The sequence below is a fragment of the Pogonomyrmex barbatus genome, unplaced genomic scaffold (genome assembly GCF_055798465.1).
Source record: "Pogonomyrmex barbatus isolate J1 unplaced genomic scaffold, ASM5579846v1 scaffold16, whole genome shotgun sequence".
NCBI lineage: Eukaryota > Metazoa > Arthropoda > Insecta > Hymenoptera > Formicidae > Pogonomyrmex > Pogonomyrmex barbatus.
This window is the reverse complement of record NW_028297112.1, coordinates 1,418,019-1,442,319: the sequence shown is the minus strand read 5'-3', so window position 1 is coordinate 1,442,319 and position 24,301 is coordinate 1,418,019. Positions and strand designations below refer to the sequence as shown.

The following is a 24,301-nucleotide window of genomic DNA, read 5'->3' as shown; positions in this document are numbered from 1 at the left end:
TTCTATGGATTCCGTGCTCAGTTAATCCCCACTTTGCCATGTGCATAAGATAGTAATTATTCATGATTCCCGTTGTATTCTTTTCTTAGAAGTTAAAAACTACAAAACGATGCCTCGACAATTATCATTGTCAGTTATAAAAAAATATGGACAGACGCAGCTACGAAGGCGTCCAATGCACCTTTGTATACGCATTGCTCGGTCGCTGTCCGTTATTTGCATTAAAAATGCATGGCAAACGTACGTGAGTTGAATACAAATGCGTGCGTGGAATATTTAAAATTTTCAAATAGCAGAAAGAAATAAAGAGTGGGAACAATAAAAGATAAATTTAGAAAGATAAATCGAAAGCGAAGATAAAAGTTTGTGATGATGAGGGAAGAATATCTTAGCGAATCGAGCAGGACATTTATTTAAAAAAAAAACGTAGTGTCCATTAATTCCAATGAAATATATTAACGTAATTACAGCGAGCATTCATGTTCGTGGAATGCCAATGTTTTACTAGAATACGCGAGATGTCTCATTTCTTATGACATAATAGCTACATATACACACGGAGGATACTGTCTCTTCAACTATTCACGGCCTTCAAGACATAGCATGCAGCACGGACACATAAGACGCTGATGCTTTAATAATCTAGAAGAAAGAAGATAGAGCTTGTCGTATTTTGTACGACAACTATTAAAACACGATATACTTTTATCGATAAATCTGATATAAAAATGCAATAAAATAAGAAAAAGATAGAAATATATATATTCTCTATACATCTACATCTAAAAGTAATAGTGATTTATATTAAAGAGAATTTAGAGTTGGTAATACATATTTCTTTTCATGTACAATCTAGATATGATACAACAAAGAAAAACAGAATTCTAAAAACACATCTTACTGTCGTGAAACGTTCTAAAGAAAGATCCATAAACTTCCCAATAGTAATAGTTAATTTTCTCTGCGATCTTAAAATCAGCAATAATACAATACGACTCTGCATAGGACTCGAATTGAACCATTTCGCCTCATACGCTGCATCACCGATCATTCTACTCTGCAATTGGACGAATAATTAAAATTAAAATTATAATAAAAAAAAAATACGATGCTAAATTTGGAAGAAAAAGAAAAAAATTACTATTATTATTAACTACAATTATTAAATTACTATTATTTAAATTACTATTTTATAATATTTATATATCTTTAGTGTAATATGTTATTCTTTGAAAAATATTTTTTCAAGGATAACTATATTAAAAAAAATGTATGATAAAATTATAGAGAAAGTTGTATGGAATTTGCGACTAATACGGAAACTATATACATATATACATATACATATATATATAAATTATGTATAAAAACTATGTGTCTATATATATATATATATATATATATATATATATATATATACATATATATATACATACACACACACACAATTTTTTTATTATATAATAATATACCAAAGTTTCCTTATATTATGAATAGAAAATATTTAATTTACAAAACTAAAATTTATAACTGTATTGTTCCAACCTTAACGCTGAGATATTCTCCAGCGTAACAAAATATAAATGCCTCCAAAGTGATGACGACGTAAAAGAAAAGAGATTTGATCAGCATCGTTGATCCTTGCGTATCTTCGATCGACTGTAACGTGATTGTAAATAATATCAAATGTCAAACGTTCTGAATAGCGAATAAAATAAGAGTGCTTCAAAATCCGTATTTGAACGTCATCAATTATTTTGAATATTTTTGTACAAAATATTTCGTTTTATTGCGTAGTGATAAGGCGACATATTATAATAAAAATGTTTTATGTAACAGCAATTTAACATTATCGCGTATATATTAACTGCGTGAATTTTTCCCATCATAAAACTCACAGAAACAATTAAAAATCCGAGGCAGCAGATGACCAAAGTGTTCCACAGGAATTGCATCAAAGCAATATATGAGAATAGAGTCTCGATGTCGGCTGAAAGCGCGATAATTCTCTGATGTCGACATATTAGAGCTTTAATAGTCGAGGTCCGCAAGTCAAACGTGTCGTCACCTGAGGAGATTTCTACCAACCCTCGGCACATTATATCGATTTGTCCACCTACGTGAAGAATCTAAAAATAACGGTCAACGCCCTGCAGTGTATTCTCAACATTGTCCCTCCGTACAAAAAACAGCTTGTGAATACAAAGGTTTATCGACACGAGAGGCAATAAGATAAACAAAATTTATTATACCTTAGAGAGAACGTAATTCTTATATTTATAATAATATAACCGTAATATTGTGTTGAAAGCATAATACATTAATTACAAATATATTTCATTAAAAATTATTGCCACGTAATGTTTTTCGATCTTGTGTTAACAATTATTACCCTCCTTTATTTGTGTGAGCAAATAATTTTAATTACTTGCAAGGAAAAATGGAAAAATAAAAATGTTTGGAACAAATTTTATATATTAAAAAATTAAATATATGAAAAGTATATATAAAAAATATTTAAGTGAGGAAAATAAGGGAGATTACGTATTTTCATTTCTCGCGATATTAAAGTTTATTACGAAGGAACAGAGAAATTAATGACAAAAATATGTAGATGCTTATATTCCACATTATCGTTTATCGATCAGGCTCACCAGAACGCTTTTCATTACCCATAAATGAAGCAAATAAAGTAAGTTATTAATCGCACGGATGATACAGGATACTCATTACCTTGAACAATGCGGCGGGACACGTGAGAGATTCGATCAAAATTATTTTATTATTTGACTAAGCTACTTATATAAATTATGCATCTTCATCAGAGTAATTATACATTTAATGCAATACATTAATTCAATTATGAATCTTCAAAATTAGAACTCAATCTGCCTGGCTTTTTTGAATAAATATAGAATAAATAATTTTTTTTTATTTTTATTAAAAAGAGTAGATATTTTTATAATTAAATTAATGTGTTCGAGAAACATTTTTTTTGTCTCATTACGTCATTGAAATTTGTCCGAAAATTAAAAGATTTTGTCATAACTTTTTAATCTAATTTATCATGTTTTTTTTTTTTTAGAATTCGGAATCATCCTAAACATGCACTTACCAGTGAGACAATTAGAGCGTTGAGAACACCAACTATTGTGGCTGCCGCGAGCTGATGGAAAAACTGCGTGATCATAACAAGCTCGTACGCAGGGGAGGCATTAGACTCGAAGGGTAGCTCCATCTTGAGAAACAATTCTCGAGCCGGCATCGTGATCTGTTCATCGGCCTCATCAGGTTCTTCGGCATGGGCGACAAGTACGCCGGTACCATAAAAAAACACCGACATCGAATAAAGACCTATGATCAAATTGGAAGATCGATGCGACACATCGGTTGTTTTTGACATCGAGTAGACAGCCCACTCGGTTACGCACTCGCTTCGATCTCGGGCCATTGTCGCCAGAATGTCGTGGAATATCCTACGAAAAGCTTGGAAACATCGCATTTCGACTTCTCTGATAATTACAAAAAATATGGTATTTATTCTTTTCTTTATATATTTTGCATATTTTGAATCATGAACATGTACATGATTTAAATATTGTTAAATATTTAAATATAATTATGCGAGCTTATTTTGGTCTAAATATGCTATCTGTATAACATCGAACTATTTATTTCGTTATATTTTTTAAAAAAGGTTCAATCTAAGCACGATTCTGAAATGCACGGGGAGATTGCTTTCACGTCGTTTTATTTCACGATAGAGATAAGCTGGTCTCACCGTCGATTGATCCAAAATATCGTAAGTTTCAGTAGCAAGAGGCTATAGGACATCGTAGTGCTGAGGCCATCCATCAGATGCGATAGGTCGTCGGTACGAACGTGTATGACAAAGTACCGGTATTGAAAGATCTGCGCCATCGTCAGGGTGATCGTCCAAAAGGCGCGACGGAGGACCGAGTAAGACGAGTCGGGCCACACGCCGATCACGCGAAGGCCGATCTCGATCGAACGGCTGACGGTGCCATCGGGGATCATCGAATTCATTTTGGGGATCTTCGGATCCATTTTCGGAGCTCTGCTTTCGAATAGTATTTCTGACCAAAACTCCTCTTCTTACGTCGATACCGCCGTGAAACTTTGATATTTCATCGAAAATCCAACCCGTGTATTATCGAGCAACGACGTTGAACATGGATGAACATGGGGGATGAACGTGGATGAACATGAAAGAATCGCTGCACACTGCGGATCCCCCACCCCAAGGTCGACGTGAACCAATAAGAAGTACCGACAGGATATTCCCATCGCGACGGAGGAATTACCAGTCGAAATAGTCAGGTAAGATAAGTGCAGGTATAGATAACAAGGGGAGAAAAAAAAGAGCGAGCGGAGACAGCGTGGAAAGCATTGTCTTCGGGATTACCGCGAACCTTAAAAATTCAGGAGCCGTGCGCCATCGGGTGCGCAAGACCCTCGGGAATACAGGATAATGGTTGGTTAGATCAAGGCGTTTTAAAACGGTAAAATGTGGAAAATGATCATAAGCGGCACGGCAAAAAAAGTTAAATTGATACGTCCGGATCGGACGTTCATAGCGAGGGGAAAAAAATAATTATTCGCAGCGGGTACAGCTGTTATGAGTGAATGAGTAAGTACGCAAACAAACGATGATGTATGAACAATGATAAAAAAATGAAGTGAGTGGCGTCAACCGCATTAATTACATTTTAGAGGAATTAAAAGTAATTTTACATTCACAAATAAAGCGTATGAGCGTAGAATAAATAAAATCAAATTGACTTAGCAAAGCTTGGCTTTTAATGGTACTAATATAAAATATGATTATGAATAATGAAATTATGAAGAAAATAAACAATGCGCTGAAAAGACTTTTTAAATATTTCAAAGCCCGAAAAAATTTCTCTGAAATGATTTATGACAATCTTTTTGTCCAAAGGATTTATTTCTAAATGTATTTATTTCTATTTATTCTTTCTATTTCTTCTACATTTTATAGCCGTATTCTCTTTTGCATATTTAAAACAGCATTTCGCTTTATATGTTTTACATGCTACTACTCAATATACCGGTAAGCATAGTAAATGCGCTTGGCACAAGTAATTATTATCCAGTGGTCTCGTTTAATACATCGCGTGCAGCACCGACATATACGAAGCGGATGCTTTCATCACCTAGCCAAAATAAAAGGAAAAATATCATTCACGTAACAGACCGCGTACGTTCTCTACTCTGTCTTAAAAAACATTAAGCATCTTGACGTTTTATCTCGTTACAGTGGATATTCATGGCGAAATTCTTACGCTCGTAAATCCTTCCAGAGAAAGATCCATGACGTTTCCGGCTGTGATCGTCAATCTTTTTTGCGATCTTAATATCACAAATAATAAAATTCGACACTCGGCAGGCGTCATGTCATACCAAAACGTTCTGTACACTGCGTCACCAATCGATTTGCTCTGAAAAGGAAAACAGCGAACTTGAAAAAAATTTATTAATTTATTTAAATTTAAATTATTTAAGTTCTTTAATTTTAATTTGACTCAGCAATCTGAGAATTTTTCCAATTTCATTTAAGAAAAATACAAGAAAAGTAATATATATTGAACTGATCGAGCTGTGTAAATCGTTCTGAAAAGGAGCGAAACTTGTGAAAATTGATTGCCATCAACACCAAAGAATGAAAGAGAAATAGAATATTACATGTATAAGATAAAATATTATGCGAACCTTGGCGCTAAGATATTCTCCGGCGAAACAAAAGATAAAAGCTTCCAACGTTATGGCGACGTAAAAAATAGCCGATTTCAACATCATCACGGTAGCTCCTTCCTTTGTAAGAGACTACGAGAAGATGGCAGGAAGCTTAATACGATTAGTGCAAAATTACAAAATAATTACATAATTATTTCATTCAGTTAACGATGCGACTTACACCTATAATGGTGAAACCAATACAGCAGATGACCACGGTATTTGATAGGATTTGCATCAATGCGATGTCAGAATAGAGCTCTTCAATATTTTCTGAAAGCGTTATTATTTTTTGGTGTTTGACAATCAGAAGTCTGACACTCGCGACAATCAAATTGTCCTGTAAAGTTCCGTCGCCGCAGATTGTCAGTAATTCTTGACAAAGAATATCGATTTGTCCGCTTACGTGAAGTACCTATATGATTATTAATAGACTTTATTTTTAAAAAAATAACTTGTTAATTTAGCAAAAATTCTTTTCAAAAATATTTAAAAATATCTAACTTCGAAACTAATTAAAAAATAAAAAAATTCGATTAGTTTTTGGCAAACGTTCTCAGGAGCGTATGTCGCAAACAAAGAATTAAACTAACAAATTTTGCCATGCTTCATATGATGGGTAGGACTTACCAGCGTGATGACCAGGCAATTTATCATACCGACTATAGAGGCAATCGACACCACATGAAGAATCTGACCGACCGCTAACATCTCGAAGAGTGGAGACGCGTCGACTTCGAAAGGAAATTCCATCTTTACAGGTAACACTCTCAAACTAATGTTAAGATCCTCCTTAAAGTCAGTCGAGCGCAGAAGATTGGCCATGGAATAGCAAATCGCGGCCGTGGCGTTGATGCTGATTAACATGTTCGAGCAAAGGCGCGACATCTCGGCATTACTCGTCATGATATACGATGATACCGATTTGTCGCAAATGTTGACGTCACTCCAGTCTTTCTTTATCGCTAGCAGGATATCATAAAATATCCTGTACAAAATGGCTTACGTATTTTCTACGGGAGAACCTCTCGTTCTCATTGTCATTCGCATTAAGCAAAACTATTCCTACCTGCGATTCGACCAGAGAGACAGCAGCTTCAGAAAACTGAGACTGTAAGACAACGTGATGCTAAGCGCGTCAATGAGATTGGACATGTTGCTGATCTCGAAGTGGCCGAAAATGTACGCGTACTGAAAATACAGGGCGAAAACTAAGCTCGTCATGTACGTGTACCAAGTGACAGTTCCGTAAGGCAAATCTGGCCAGAGTCCGACGCAGCGGAGGGCGATCTCGACGGAAGTACTGATGGAAGTAGCGCGCATTATCTCGCATAGAATCGGTGATCCAGCGTGACGTTGTTTTCTTGTCGAAAGCGCAACTATTATCGTGGTAAGCGGGCACCACTCGGAAATTAAATTTTAAACTATAATTCCTACTAAGCAATGCGAAGCAACAATGCGTCGACCCTCGTCGATCGTTATCAATCAATGGCAATTACGCATGTTCCTGCCGTGCCTGATGTAATGGCAAAAACGAAGCGTATATTTTCAATGATTATAAGTTACAAAGAAGAAAGAACATAATTCGAGGCGACATTATACTGAACGTTACGGGAAGTGGGGATGTACGTTATTCGTTTCATAAAAAAGATGTAAATATTGAGCGCATGTGCACAATATCAAACGCTGAAAGACTTGGAAAATACAAAAGCAAAAAGAAGGGAGTATCATCAGAAAGGATCGTGAGAGATCGAAGATCGTGTGCGAAAATCTAATTCGTTTGTTCTATAATAATAATATGGAATTATCATTTAGTCACGCTCTTTAGAAAGATAAAAAAATATTTATTTCGCATGATATATATTATATACTTCAACGTAATGTGCGCTTATTTGTGTTATAAAAGTTTATTAATCAGATATTATATTTACAATAAAAAGAATAATATACAATTTAATCACATTTTTTAATAAAATTTATTATTGTTCGCAAGTGATTTGTTACTATTGAGTAATGTTAACGTCAATATTACATTGCATTGAATAAGCGCATGTGTTGCGCTGGGGATTATCTAATAATTATGATCAGGATTATTATAATATAAATGTATTATAATACAAATCATCTTATAATTATCATATTTATATTATAATATAAAATAGATTCTATTATAATATAAATATATTATATATTTTTAGGGGACGAGTAAATTTTACACGCAATTTTCTCTACGTCTTCCTATTAGTTTCATCAAGTGGGGAATATGGCTATCATTGATCCATATTTGGACTTTAATTTCTTAATACATCGCATGCAACACCGATACGTACGAAGCAGAAGCTTTCATGACCTATGGAGAGACACTTTTCATTGTAAGTATCATCTTGTAAGTATCACGTGTGTATAGTTATGAATGCTGCATAATTGTTTGCATTATAAATTGTTTGCACAGTCAGTTTTGATATTCACTTGAGACGCGTTTAATATTCATGAGCAACATTTTGTATGTATGAGAATGGATCTTACGGTGGTGAATCCCTCTAGAGAAAGATCCACGACGTTTCCGGCTGTGATTGTCAATCTCTTCTGCGATCTTAATATCACAAATAATAAAATTCGACACTCGGCAGGCGTCATGTCATACCAAAGTACTTCGTATGCTGCGTCGCCAATCGATTTGCTCTGAAAAGGAGAACAGCGAACTTGAATAAAAAATTTATTAATAGACTTAATTCAAGTTATTTAAGTTCCTTAATTTTAATTCGTCTCAGCGATCTGAGAATTTTTGAATTTTATTTAAGGAAAACGCAACAAAAGTAAAGTACTATATATTGAACTGATCAAGCTGTATTAATTGTTCTGAAAAGGAGCGAAATATATAAAAATTGATCAACATCAAAGAATAAAATAGAATACTACACATATAAGATAAAATATTGTGCGAACTTGTGCGAACCTTAGCACTGAGATATTCTCCGGCGAAACAAAAGATAAAAGCTTCCAACGTTACGGCGACATAAAAAATAGCCGATTTCAATATCACCACGGTGACTCCTTCCTTGGTAAGAGACTACGAAAAGATGACAGATAGCTCGGAAAATACTTAATACATTTAATGTAAAATTACAAAATAATTACATAATTATTTCATTCAGTTAACGATGCGACTTACACCTATAATGGTGAAGCCAATGCAACACATGACCACGGTATTTGACAGAAACTGCATCAATGCGATGTCGGAATAGAGTTCTTCAATATTTTCTGAAAGCGTTATTATTTTTTGATGCTTGATAATCAGAAGTTTGACACTCGCGACGATCAAATTGTCCTGTGAAGCTCCGTCGCCGCAAAGTGTCAGTAATTCTCGACAAAGAATATCGATTTGTCCGCTCACGTGAAGCACCTAAATACAACTATTAATAGATTTCATTAAAGAAAACAACTTGTGAATCTAGCAGAAATTCTCTTCGAAAGTATATCCAAAAATATCCAATTTCGAAATACTAATTAAAAGATAAAAAAATTTGATTAGCTTTTGACAAATGTTCTCAGAAACGTGTGTGTCGCTAACAAAAAGTTAAACTAATAAATTTTGTCATGCGTCATATGATGGGTGGGACTCACCAGCGTGATGACCAGGCAATTTATCATACCGACTAAAGAGGCGATCGACATCATATGAAGAATCTGACCGACCGCTAACATCTCGAAGAGCGGAGACGCGTCGACTTCGAAAGGAAATTCCATCTTTACAGGTAACACTCTCAAACTAATGTTAAGATCCTCCTTAAGGTCGGTCGAGCGCAGAAGATTGGCCATGGAATAGCAAATCGCAGCCGTGGCGTGGATGCTGATTAACACGTTCGAGCAAAGCCGCGACATCTCGGCATTACTCGTCATGATATACGATACCGATTTGTCGCAAATGTTGACGTCACTCCAGTCTTTTTTTATCGCTAGCAGGATATCATAAAATATCCTGTAGAAAATGGCTCGCGTATTTTCTACAAAAGAACCTCCTCGTTCTCATTGTCACTGCAACGTTAAGCGACTATTTCCTACCTGCGATTCGACCAGAGAGACAGCAGCTTCAGAAAACCAAGATTGTAAGCCAACGTGATGCTAAGCGCGTCAATGAGATTCGAGATGTTGTTGACTTCGAAGTGACCGAAAATGTACGCGTACTGAAAGTACAGGGCGAAAACTAAGCTCGTCATGTACGTGTACCAAGTGACAGTTCCGTAAGGCAAATCTGGCCAGAGTCCGACGCAGCGGAGGGCGATCTCGACGGAAGTACTGATGGAAGTAGCGCGCATTATCTCACATAGAATCGGTGATCCAGCGTGACGTTGTTTTCTTGTCGAAAGCGAAACTATTATCGTGGTAAGCGGGCACCACTCGGAAATTAAATGTTAAGCTATAATTCCTACTAAGCAATGCGAAGCAACAATGCGTCGACCCTCGTCGATCGTTATCAATCAATGGCAATTACGCATGTTCCTGCCGTGCCTGATGTAATCGCAAAAACGAAGCGTATATTTTCAATGATTATAAGTTACAAAGAAGAAAGAACATAATTCGAGGCGACATTATATTGAACGTTACGGGAAGTGGGGATGTACGTTATTCGCTTCATAAAAAAGATGTAAATATTGAGCGCATGTGCACAATATCAAACGCTGAAAAATACAAAAGCAAAGAGAAGGGAATATCGTCAGAAAGAATCGTGAGAGACCGAAGATCGTGCAAAAATTTAATTCTAAATTTGTTATTCTATAATAATAGAGAATCATCATTCACGCTCTTTAGAAAGATCAAAAAATATTATTTATTTCGCATGTTGTATATTATATAACGTAATGTGCGCTTATTTGTGTTATAAAAGTTTATTAAGTAGAGATTATATTTACAATAAAAATAATGTACAATTTAATTACATTTTTTAATAAAATTTATTATTGTTCGCAAGTGATTGTTACTATCGAGTAGCGTTAATGTCAATATTACATTGCATAGAATAAGCGCATATGTGTTACGCTGGGGATTATCTGATGATTATAATCACGATTATTATTATAATATAAATATATTATAATACATCATGTATTATAATAAATCATCTTATATATTTATATTATAATATTAAATAGTTTCTATTATAATATAAATATATTATATATTTTTAGGGAACGAGTACTTTTTGCGCGTAATTTTCTCTACGTCTTCCTACGATCAGTTTCATCGAGTGGGCAATATGCCTGCCATTCATATCCATATCCGGGCCTTAATTTCTTAATACATCGCATGCAACACCGATATGTACGAAGCAGAAGCTTTCATGACCTATATATATATATATATATGGGGAGACACTTTTCATTGTAAGTATCATATCGGACGTGTGTATAGTTATGAAAGCTGCATAATTATTTGCATTATAAATTGTTTGCATAGTCAGTTTTGATATTCACTTGAGACGCGTTTAATATCCATGAGCAACATTTTGTATGTATGAGAATGGATCTTACGCTGGTGAATCCCTCTAGAGAAAGATCTATCACCTTCCCGGCCGTGATCGTCAATCTTTTTTGCGACCTCACAATCACAAGCAGAAGAGTTCGACATTGGCTAGGCGTCATATTATACCAGACGGACTCGTAGACGGCATCTGCGATCGATTTGCTCTGAAAAACAAACCAACTGATTTCTACACACAAATGGCAAGTAAGAGGGAATATCTTTCCTTTAAAAAATAAAAAAAATTTTGTTCAGTATAGATCGTATATATTGCAATAATTTATAAAGTTAAGTGCTCGTGAAATTGCTTATTAACGCAGCAATTTATCATGCGATAAGAGATCCGAAGAATAATCGTTCCGATAAAATTTTGTTTAAATGTGATAACCTTCGCGCTAAGATATTCCCCGGCGAAGCAGAAAACAAACGCTTCCAGCGTAATTGCGACATAAAATAAGATGCTTTTTATTAATATTATTGCCCCTTGATTGCTACCGATAGTCTGTAAGAGCGATGAATGAAAAATACAAATCAATTATACAACAAGCATAAGCAAAACAAATTTTGTGCTCTTAATATTTTGCAAAAATATCAAACTTAGTTATAATTAAACAATAAAATTTTATAATAAAAGTTTATATTAAAAAATATTTCATAGTAAAATTTCATAGTAAAATTTTACAACATAAGTAAATAAGTATATATAAATCATTATAATAAAGTTAATAAATAAATAAAGTAAATAAAAAATTAATTTTTACTTATTTTAAAATTGAAGCTATTAGAAGCTATTTTACTCACGATAATAATCATGCATCCTAGACAACAAATTACTAAGGTATTAGACAAAAACTGCATCAGTGCAATCCAGGAGAAGAGGTCTTCGATATTGTCAGACAATGAAATAATTCTCTGATGCTTTAAAATAAGAACTTTAATTTCCGGTAGAAACGAAGAACTTTGGTAGCTTTTCGAAGAGACTTGCGTCAAACCTTGTCGTATTATATCAATCTGACCGCTCACATGAAGGATCTACGAATACTGGATCATAATGATTCGTCTTCACTAACATAAAAGCTTCGAAAATGATCTTAAACAGTCATGAAAAAGGGCGAATTGAACTTGCCAATGTAACGACTAAAGAATTTATCATCGCGACTAGAGAAGAGAGAGACAATTCGTGGAGAAACTGGACTATTGCCGTGATTTCAAAGATGGGAGATTCATTAACTTCAAAAGGTAATTCCATTTTGACAGGAAGATCGAATCTGGTCCCACGAGGATCATCCTCGTTCTTTGTGGAGCGTCGAACGAGACCTCCGAGAGCATAGAAGACAGCGGCTGAAGCGTTGATGGACATTAAAATGTTAGAGTACCGACGTGACAGATTGGCATAAATTATCATCGGATACATGCGTGAGCTGGCGGTAATATACTCTCTCCAATCCTCGTTCATTGTCGCCAAAATTTCGTGAAATACTCTATAAAGATAATTCAAAAGTATCTAATATGAGATACATATGCAGCATAAATAACATAGAAAAAAATATAAATGAAAAATCCGGAATACTAGCGCGCTCTATGACAAATAATATCGATAACATTTATGAGCTTAAAAAGGAACGTTCGATTGAAAAATTCCTTTCCTTTTCAAAACGTGAATAAACGTCAAATTTAAAATGTAAAAAAGACTTTAAAATATTACAAAAAAGATAAATATTTTACAGAAAATAAATGCCTTTCGCATTGTGCTTTAAAGAAAAGAATTTATTTCTAAAATAATAAAAATTGTGATAAAATATACATAATATTATATAGTATTTGTAATAATATTTTTTTCATTTTTTATCCGCAATAATTAATTTTATGAGCGATAAGAGATACAAAGATAATGGAATAATGTCGTTCTGTCACATCATGCAACATTGTTAGATGTGATATTGTTAGAAAGAGTAACATAAATATATATCCCCGAAGCATCCCTTATTAGCCATGCTTACCGGCGATTCAGCCAGAGGCTGAGCAACTTCAAAAACGCTAGACTATATGCAATGGTTATGCTCAGAGCGTCTATAAGCACCGAAAAGTTGCTCATGTCGAAGTTTTTGATGATATACATGTACTGAAAGTACATTACTACCGCTACCGACGTCATATAAACAAACCACTGGAAATTGCCGTAGGATGAGCCCGGCCACATGCCGATAAATCGAAGCCCCATCTCAACCGAGGAGCTCACGGTTGTCATGCGTGTTACCGTCATCCAGCGTGATTGTAATAACTTTCACGATTTACTTCCCTAAATCGTTCGCTACTAATATGAACGATATGTATTATGCGCGAAACTCGATTGATTTAATGCGCGTCGCGTGATGGCGATAGCAAAACTGACCGTTCACAGAGGGGACGACAAAAGTGGAAAACAGTCGTCGATCAATCGTAATTATACGTTGCACGAGCATTGTTCGTTGAAGATCGTAATTTCGAGGGCAACAAATGATCAACAGGCTTCCCTCCGCTATTATATTGCGTGGGGTAGCATACGATTTCCTTTAAAAATGCAAATTCTTCTTTGAGCATATGCACGTTTATGTCTATAATGATCGTATTACCTATAATAGCATTGAAAAGAAACAATTGAAATCGACAAAGAAACCTAAGAAAACTTCGAAGGAAAATTAGAGGGAAGAAACATGTTGCGCAGTCTGACAAGAATTAAACTTAATGATAAAAATGCGCGATACAAGGTTCCTCCACAAGTCAATTGTTTTTGTAAAAAGCGGTTAAAAACGGTTTTAAAAATAATGTAATTTGGAAATTTCAGAAATAATAGTAATAGTTAAATACAATGATTTTACATATTGACAAATATAATAACTTTAAATAATGACTCTTTGTAACATAACATTTTAATAACAAGTAATAAATAAAGTAATAAAATTTACTAAGTTACTAAGTAAGTAATTTACTAAGTAAATAAGTAAGTAATTTATAATACTTATTATAAATAAAAATTATAAATTACTTACTTATTTTAAATTTATTTATTATTAAATAAATTTAATAAATAATTTTAATAATAAACTTTCTAAAAGTAGTACTTTTGAATTAATTAAACTACAAACAATTAATTAAACTATACTACTTTTTAATCATTATTGTTACATTTTTATTTTAAACATATAAAATATCAACTTTAAAGAAAATTTCTAGCTTAATGAAAAGTTGTCATGATCTGTTATTGCATTTTTTCAAATGGGGAAACGTATAGCATATCTGGTATTGTGAATGACACATTGATGCTCAACATGGCATGAAAGCAAAAATGTGAAATATTAGTTTTGGTGATTATCACGCATAAATGACAACAGACATTTCTGTCCTTATGCCAATCATCTTTGCCATCAAAATTTTGTAAAACACGCCATTATTTATGACTTAAATGGAACAAATGTTTTATGATATATATTATCGCACTCTTAAATATTTGTAGACTTATTGTCAAACAGTATAAAACAGTATAAAAAACTTATTACATATTATTATATCAAGACTTTTATAACATGTTTGATTGATTTAATTCTTTTTTCTATTTTCGAATCATGTAGTTCATATTACTTATTAGTGAACTTATATATTCAAGCTCATTTCGTAATTGGAATTTCGAGTAGATAACTCAAAATTATGTTAGTAACTTATGATGCATAAGAAGATGAAGATCAGTATTGCACATTCATTGGAGTTAATCTGCATAATACACTGAAATTACCTAGCGATCCTCAAACAATCGATATGCTATATCTTCACTCGAGTATCAATCAATCAATCCCAGTTATGTGCTGCATAGTATGACAATAATTCGAAATGGCGCTTATTACTCATGTCCTGTAATTACACCAAAATGATTATTAAAATGATTATAATAGTGGAATATGAACTACATAATTCAAAGATAGAAAAAAGAATTAAATTAATCAAACATGTTATAAAAGTCTTGTTATAATAATATGTAATAAAATATAAACGTAAATTGTTTAATAAAAAAGCAAAGCAGCAGATTTAAAATAGCAGAGTCAGTGTTGCAAAGTGTTACAATTATTTTCTGTAAAGTAAATATGAATATTCAATAAATTAATATAAAAATGTAAATAATAGTTAATAATTTATTAACAACAGTTTAATTATTTTTTTAGATAATATTCTCTAAATCTCTTTATGTTAATTTAACAATGATTTTAAATTACTATTGCATTTTATCATAGATATAATATGTCTATGGCTTCTACTAATCTTCTATCAATACATCGCATATAAAACAGATATGAATGATGCCGATGCCTTCATGATCTAAATAAATGGAAATTAAAATATTAAATTTAGTTTATAGATACGTTTATGCATAAAGAATATACATCGTGATGGATGTTAAAATTAGTTGGAAGCAAAAGTTTTTATTTAATAACTATTTATCAAGAAGGTTGCGAAAAATTACATTTTAAAACTTCAAATTGTGACATATCCATCATTTTCCCTGCTGATCGTTAATTTCCTGTGGGATCTTGTTATCATGAATGATATAATTCTATCGTGATTTGGCGGCATATCGTACCACAATGATTCGTATGCTGCATCAGCGATCGATTTACTCTGAAAATAATGGAAATTATTTTAAAAGTGGCAGAGCAATATATTTCTCCCCGATTTAAACAATTTTTTTATTTAAAAAAAGAACCTTTTTTCTATCATATTTTAATCCTACCATATAAAATTAATAGAAAAAAAATTAAAAACACATTATTTATTATACAATATAGTATGCATTTATTAAATTTCTAATATTTTAATTGCTTGATATTTACTAACTTTCAGACTAGAATATTCTCCAGCGAAACAAATAATAAAGGCTTCTATCATTACAGCAAAATAAGCCAAAGCCGCTTTCACAAATACGACGACATCAGTTTTATTATGAACGGACTGTTTCAATACACAATAAAAAAATGTATGACTTACAATATTGATCATAATGCATTTACATAATAATACTTACAGTTATGATAATAAATCCTAGGCAGCAAATGACTAGAGTATTTCAAACAGCTTGCATCAACGCGATAAAGGAGAAAAGTTTCTCAATGTTCTCGGAAAATGCATAGACTTTATTATGCTTTTCAATTAGCATTCCTAACGTAAATGCGGAAAATTGATAAGAGAGAATATTCTCACATCAGAAATATTTCTGAACTCGTAACATATTATATCAATTTGCCCGCTTACATGAAGCACCTAAAATATATTTAAATTAATGCAAAGATTCCAAGTATTATGCACAAAAATTAATTTCACTGCAAAAAATATGCCTGATAAAGTGATTTGCCAATTATTTGTTTTTCATGTAACATACAATTTGATTATGTAAGCTATTTTCCAAAAATGATATTAAAATTCATATCTCTAAATAAAGTAAATATAGTGATGCAGAGTTTTGTGCATAAAAAGATTTATGCAAATAAGTTAAGATAAAATTGCTATGTTAAGTCCAATTACAAATTCCTCTGAAATTTAATAAGATGTAAAAGCAAATTTAAAATACGAAACTTACCAAAGCGAAAATTAATCCGTTTATAACAGCGACCGTAAACGCAATCAATAAGACATGTAGAAATAGAATTACCATCAGCAATTTAAAAATTAGCGATTACCCAGTTTCAAAGGGAAGCAGTAGCTTAAGAGGGAGCTGTCGCAAGATATGATTGTAATCTTTAATCGAAATAAAACGAATTGCGTAATCGCTCGAGACGTAAAGTACCGCAGCAACTAAGCGTTAAAGCTCAACATAGCGTTAGAATAAAAATGAGATACACCGGCTTTAATCATCATCATATTCAAGTGCTGATCGATATGGAAGCACTCACGTCAATCGCGTGTCCATAGCGACCAGGATTTTATGAAAAATTCTACAATGGGTTATTTTAATCGGACAGATATTAAATACTTAATTTGTATTTTAAGTGACAAATAAAAACGTTACTTTTTTTTCGCACAAGATCGACATACCAATGATTTTTATGATTGTATTAATTAACACTCTGGGCTAACAATTGGGTCACGAATCTATGTAACAGAGTCGGAGTCAACATTGTCACGAAACTACAAAACAATTTAGTTTCTCGCGAGGACGATCTGATACAAAGTTTACATTAGTTACATTATACATAAGTGATGCGAGACCTTACCGGCGATGCATCCATAGACTAGCCATTTGAGAAAAGTTAAACTGTAACTGTAAAGTACTGTACGATCAGTATAATTGACATAAAGGTCAGCCAATAAACGGTGGAATGCGCGACTTAGAGGATTCCATTAATACAAAGATTACTTTTTTCTTTTGGATGTTGTGTCCATGATTACATGTTAAACTCGAATAGCTTAATCATGAGTGATTTAGTCGTCTTCGGTTCTTTTCAATAATGTAAATATTAAATTTTTGTAAAACAAATATGTATATAAGAAAATTTTTAAAAAATGGAATCACCTGAATGCAGAAGCTTAATTCCCAGAAGCTTAATTTCAAACATAGACAACAAGAACATAAACAGCAATTTAAATCTACAAATCAAGTCTCAGTATTCGATAAGATCGTTATTTTCTTTTTGGATAAAAATATATTATAATATAATAAAATAAAAATATAATAATAATAAAAATAGTATATAATAAAAATAGTAAATGAAAAATATGACTATTAAAGTTTAAATTGAATTAATATAATTTTAATTGGCCAACCAATAAATTTTAGAAATTAAATTAAAATAAATTAACAATTTAAGACAACTATTATTTCATTAAAACAATTTATAATAATTAATAACAATTTCTATATTTATTATTTATTATACTAGTAATTCTATGATTTTAATGCATCAATACTTGTTAATACATCGCATTTAAAACAAACACATACGATGCTGATGCTTTCATAATCTAAAAAAATTTTAATTAAAAATTAATTAAAAATAACATTCAATTTACAAAAATATATATTATATATTTTTATTAAATATTTTATTAAATATATTTATATATTTTTATTAAATATCAAAAAGTTTGTTTGGTTATTAAAAAAGACTTTAAAATTTACACTTGTGAAGATTTCTAAGGATAAATTTGTGATTTTCCCTGCTATACTCATCAATCTTCTTTGAGATCTCATTATTACAATTATTATACTTTTCTTTTCATTTGATGATAAATCATACCATAATGATGCATATGCTGCATATAAATTAGCCAAAATGGAATATCACACACTCGGCCACACACTAATTAATCAAAGGCTAATTTTCAGCACCGAACTGAATATTCGTAACATTTATGTACAATATTAAGACCGCGAAGAAATAAATATCAGTCACATCTCGACACTGATCATCAGGCACATTTGTCTAGTAGTCTGGTTTGTGAAAGAACTGAGAGAGCACTGACAGTTTCTCCAAGAACAGCCCTGTGCAATGCATCCCCACTCGAATAAATACAGATCAGTTGTCATTACGCGTTGCGTATTATGAGCACATCGAGATGGTGCTCATTATCTATAGACATCCTGTAATTTTTTTTGATCGTCTAACAATGCATAATAACCCTGAGGTAACAAAGATATCGAACATCAAATGAACAGGTCACTGAACTTGTCAGTCTTTTTTTCAAACTTTTTTCCTTGACAACGCGATTTTATCGGCTAGAAACAAATGTCCACTACGTTTCCTTTAAATTACAAAAATTGTTAAACGTTCATAGAATGAATGATAATTATGCATTAAATATTCTAAACGAACGAAGCGAAGGTCGTGCAATTCAACTTCTGGTTTTAATAAAACAGAGTGAGAGGAAATAACAGAACTTTCTGACTATGCAAGGATAAATTCTATAATGACGAATAATTTCCTATAATAAGAGTGGATGTTATTATGCAGCACTTGCTTGTGTAGAAGAAATTTTGTAAATAAAAAGTTTTTAACTGACTTCTATTATAAACATTTTATAACAAATACATGCAATAATATATGCTTATGAAACTCATGCATGCAAGCTTGTTGAATGAAAAGTCAGTGACCAAAATGTCTGATGCACTCAGCTGTTATAATACTTTTTTGCCACATCCCGTGCTGCGCTCAAATTTTTTTTTTTAGTCAGTTTTCCATTTAGAATATGTATGTACATACCACTGATAGGTCACGCACGCTAACGTGTTATATATTATATGTATTAAACTTTATATTTTATAAAAACTTTATGCTTAAGCAATGTGTTATTTTAAAGATAAAGCACAGCATTTAAAATGCAGTAAAACAAAATTTATTACACATTAACCAATAATATAATATATAATTTTTTTGTCTTATATTATTATATAATATAATTATATAATATTATTATATAATATATTATTATATAATATAATTTTAACAAGTTAATACGCATTCTTTTAATATCAATACATAGTATTCAAGATATATGGCCATATATATATTATACCATAGTGTATTATATGTTGCACTTGCAATTAATTTACCCTAAAAATAATGTACCAATAAGTAATATCAAATACAATTTCATCATTAATTTGCATAATAATCTTACATTGGAAATTTATATTTACACTGCAGATTTATGAACAAGAATATTTTTAGAAATATTCTTAAATTCTTGACATATTATATCAATTTGTCCACTCACGTGAAGAACCTAAAATATACTTCTCAAATTCTTACAAAATTGAAAATTGTTGAACATAAAAAAATATTTATTATAAAAAATATTTAAATATTAATACATAAAATTTAATATTTCTACGTGACAGTCAGTTATTACATAACAAATTGTTATTACATAACAAATATAAAGTTTAATATAAAGTATTACAAGAAATATAACATATATACATATATAACATATATACATATACACGAGTACCGATGTAAATATGACAATTACCAAAGTAAACATCCATTTATAATTGCAATTGAGATTGCATTTAGCATTATATGTATATTATTATAAAGATACATTCAAACGTTGACGATTGTTGAACATCAAAAAGAAATTGCAGTTTCACAGGAAGTTGTCGTAAAGTGTTATTGTAATTTTCCATTAGAAATAAAGAAGAAATTACATAGTCGCTTAAGAGGTAAAATGCCGCAGTAATCACATTAATACCTAATGCAGTATGACAGATAAAATGATACATTTGCTTTGTCTGTCATTATATTCAAATACAAATCTGTATTAATACATTCACGCCAATCATTATCTATAATAGTCAGAATGAAGAACTCTGTAACGTGTTATTTTAATACTTAACGTTTCGAATATAAACTTTATTCTCTTTCGTGAAGTATTTTATAGTACTCATATTTCAGTTATGATTTGTTTGAATATATTAAGTTATTTTAAGTTGGTTAACAAATATTAAATCAATAGTAAATGCTGAGAAACGTAATAATTTTTGTTCTTTTGACACATTTGAGCAAAGTAATAACAAAACATGATTAAATCTTACTGACGATGTATCCATAGACTAGACAATTTAAATATTGTCATAGTGTATTCTAAAGTTGCTGTCAGATTATCAACAAGATTTGAGAGCTTGCTGATCTTCAAATGATGAAATACATATAAATACTGGAAATATTGAGCAATCAGCAAGGTCAATATAAAATTAAGCCTATAAACAGTTGAATACGGGACACCCGGCCATATGCCTAGACATTGAAGACCGATTTTTAATACCGGACTAACAGTACTTTCGACAATCATTTGTCAATAATTTCAAAAACGTAGAAAACTAAAGATTAACGTCGATAGGTTTGTTCACTCTATAGTTGTGTAATCTTTTTCAATAAAAAATGTTAAAATAATTAATATAATTTATTTATTTTAAGAGCTGTACTGTACATTAACAATAAATAATATCAACTAACTCGCTAGAAAGAGTTTAATTGTTATTTGTATTCAATATTTAATTTCAATCAATCAACTCATAATAATTATAATATTAAAATCAGCAAAAGAATACTTTTTTTACTACTATATTTACTACTATACTTTTTTTTAATTAATGCATAGCATTTAATACTGATATATATGATACTGTCGCTTTCATGATCTAAAAAATATAAATATAGAAGTTAAATTTAATTTATAAAAAATTTTTAAACATTTTTAAACAAAAGACACATACTGTAAACAAAGTCTCTAATAAATTCTAAGCAAAATATATCGTATCTTAAATAGCTATGTAAACAAGTTGAATAATTACATTCGTAAAAGTTTCGAATGACATATCTGTTATTTTCCCTGCCGTGATTGTAATTTGTCTCTGAGATCTCATTAATATAAATAATATAATCCTTGCCTGAGTTGTTGGCATATCATACCACAGTGCATCATAAGTTGAACTGGTAATTGATTCACTCTTACAGAAAAAAATGAAAGAAATAGTGGATCAAATATAGGACATATTTATATTTAATATGTTGTTCTATTTTTCTAACAGATTATTTTAATATCATTATCACATTCAAAAATAATCTAGTAACGATATGAAACATTGAACGATTTTTATTTCTAATACTTATCACTCCGATATTCAGATAATAAAATGTTTTTATGGTAATAAATGATATGCATGTCTGACTAATGCAAAACTTGTCTGAATAATGTAAACTTTCAAGTCTTTCTTATAACAAATGGAGCATTTACATTTAAAAATGTTACAGTATATATACACACATTTATACTTTATAATTAGAAATATTATTACTTAATGAATTAATCGCTACATAAGTTTATTGATTGTAGCATATTAAAATATTTCAGTCGTATGTGCAATCAAAATAAAGTTTAATTACATTTAATTATAGCGAACACTTAATTACATGTTTAAGTCCCACTAGCCCTCTTTTAATAATATTTTCTTTTGAATTTTTAAAATCATGTTAATTTTTGTTAAAATATTTTCACAATTAAACAATGTTACACATTTTCATTAAAAATATTAAAATAATTACATTTTATTGCAGAACATACTTCGGATAACTTACCTTAAAACTGAGATATTCTCCGATAAAACACATAGCAAAAATTTCAACCGTTACAGCGATATAAACTAAAATAGTTTTCGCTACTATAATTGTACCAGTTTCATTATGAATAGACTATTTTAATAAACAATAAAATAGAAAGTAAATCGTATATAATAATGGTTGCAAATATTATAATTACAATACTTACAATAATGATGAAAAATCCTACACAGCAAATAACCAAAGTGTTCCAAACAACTTGTATCAGCGCGATAAAAGAGAAAAGTTTCTCGATATTATCGGAAAATAGAATGACTCTTTCGTGCCTTTCAATTAGTATACCAAATAAAGGCATTGAAGATTTATGAACAAGAACATTTTGAGAAATATTCTTGAATTCTTGACATATTATATCAATTTGTCCACTGGCGTGAAAAACCTAAAATATACTTATAAAGTTCTAACAAAACAGAAAATTGTTGAACATAAAAAAATTTGGATAATAATTTGGATAATAATATTTAAAGTTTAATATTTTTTACGTAATACTCAGGTATTCCATAAAGAGTACAAAAATTTTTTCAAGACATATTCATTCATATATTTTAAAATATTTTACATACTAGAAGATAAAAAATATAAACAAAAAGCAAATAAAGAAAGAGATATAGATATTGTAAGAAACATATTAATATATATAAAAACAACATATAAGAAAATATATTTACATACATAATATCAAATGTAAAGATGATAAGAATTACCAAAGTAAATATCAATCCATTTATAAGAGCAAGTGTGATTGCATGTAGCATTATATGTAAACATATTATTACAAAGATACATTCAAACGTTGGCGATTGTTGAACATCGAAGGGAAAGTGCAATTTTATAGGAAGTTGTCGCAAAGTGTTATTGTAACTTTCCATTTGAAATAAAGAAGAAATTACATAGTCGCCTAAGAGGTAAAATGCTGCAGTAATCACATTAATACCCAATGCGGTATGACAGATAAAATGTGATATATTTGCTTTGTCCGTCATTATATTCAAATACAAATCTGTATTAATACATTCACGCCAATCATTATCTATAATAGTCAGGATTTGATGAAGAACTCTGTAACGTGTTATTTTAATACACTTAACGTTTCGAATACAAACTTATATTCTTTCGTAAAGTATTTTATAGTACTCATATTTCAGTTATGGTTTGTTTGAATATATTAAGTTATTTTAAGTTAGTTAACAAATATTAAAATCAATAGTGCTGAGAAACGTAATAATTTTTGTTTTTTTTAACACATTTGAGCAAAGTAATAACATAACATGATGTTATATCTTACTGACGATGTATCCATAGGGTAGACAACTTAAATATTGTCATAGTGTATTCTAGACTTGCTATCAGATTTTCAAAAAGATTTGAGAACTCGCTCATCTTCAAATGACGAAATGCATATGAATACTGGAAATATTGAGCAATCAGCAAGGTCAATAGAAAACTCAATCAATAAACGGTTGAATACGGGACACCCGGCCATATGCCTAGACATTGAAGACCGATTTTTAATACCGGACTAACAGTACTTTCGATAATCATTTCGATAATAATTTCGAAAACGCAGGAAACTAAAGATTAACGTCCATAGGTTTGTTCATTCTATAGTTGTGTAAAAAAACTTAAAGTATGATCTTTGTTTCCGCGAACGCATGGTGCGTCCCCACTCAAGAGTACAGATCAATCGCTATTACATGTCGCGTAATATAATTATAAGTTGAGACAGAACTCATCATTCTTATAAACATCCTATAATTTCTTTTACAATTCGATATTGTTTTACACATTCGATATCTCCATTGGAAAGATATGGTATGAAAAAAGTAACAGAAAAAACTATCTGTTTTACAAAAAATAAAATT

The 24,301-nt window shown here is 31.0% G+C and overlaps 4 protein-coding genes and 1 pseudogene across 4 annotated transcripts; all 5 read right to left on the bottom strand.

Moving 5' to 3' along the window:
• Positions 1–512: 512 nt before the first annotated feature.
• LOC112552316 (4-vinylanisole receptor-like) lies at positions 513–4,336 on the bottom strand. Its single transcript, XM_089073821.1, has 6 exons — positions 3,782–4,336; positions 3,116–3,476; positions 1,899–2,129; positions 1,546–1,659; positions 902–1,057; positions 513–642 (listed from the first exon to the last, which is right to left on the bottom strand). The coding sequence occupies exons 1-6, from the start codon at positions 4,066–4,068 to the stop codon at positions 592–594; spliced, it is 1,200 nt and encodes a 399-aa protein (XP_088929947.1). The 5' UTR covers positions 4,069–4,336; the 3' UTR covers positions 513–591.
• A 627-nt stretch (positions 4,337–4,963) lies between these two features.
• Positions 4,964–7,182, bottom strand: LOC105423069 (odorant receptor 82a-like). Its single transcript, XM_089073925.1, has 6 exons — positions 6,845–7,182; positions 6,406–6,763; positions 5,957–6,190; positions 5,752–5,865; positions 5,325–5,480; positions 4,964–5,195 (listed from the first exon to the last, which is right to left on the bottom strand). The coding sequence occupies exons 1-6, from the start codon at positions 7,096–7,098 to the stop codon at positions 5,145–5,147; spliced, it is 1,167 nt and encodes a 388-aa protein (XP_088930051.1). The 5' UTR covers positions 7,099–7,182; the 3' UTR covers positions 4,964–5,144.
• A 421-nt stretch (positions 7,183–7,603) lies between these two features.
• Positions 7,604–10,745, bottom strand: LOC148937117 (odorant receptor 10-like). Its single transcript, XM_089073957.1, has 6 exons — positions 9,841–10,745; positions 9,403–9,757; positions 8,948–9,181; positions 8,732–8,845; positions 8,302–8,457; positions 7,604–8,125 (listed from the first exon to the last, which is right to left on the bottom strand). The coding sequence occupies exons 1-6, from the start codon at positions 10,092–10,094 to the stop codon at positions 8,075–8,077; spliced, it is 1,164 nt and encodes a 387-aa protein (XP_088930083.1). The 5' UTR covers positions 10,095–10,745; the 3' UTR covers positions 7,604–8,074.
• Positions 10,746–10,882: 137 nt separating this feature from the next.
• On the bottom strand, positions 10,883–13,516 carry LOC105423070 (odorant receptor 13a-like). Its single transcript, XM_089074141.1, has 4 exons — positions 13,296–13,516; positions 12,422–12,776; positions 12,097–12,327; positions 10,883–11,540 (listed from the first exon to the last, which is right to left on the bottom strand). Exons 1-4 carry the CDS (start codon positions 13,514–13,516, stop codon positions 11,214–11,216), a joined length of 1,134 nt encoding a protein of 377 aa, XP_088930267.1. The 3' UTR covers positions 10,883–11,213.
• Positions 13,517–15,670: 2,154 nt separating this feature from the next.
• LOC148937116 (uncharacterized) lies at positions 15,671–21,541 on the bottom strand (annotated as a pseudogene).
• Between the last annotated feature and the right edge of the window lie 2,760 nt (positions 21,542–24,301).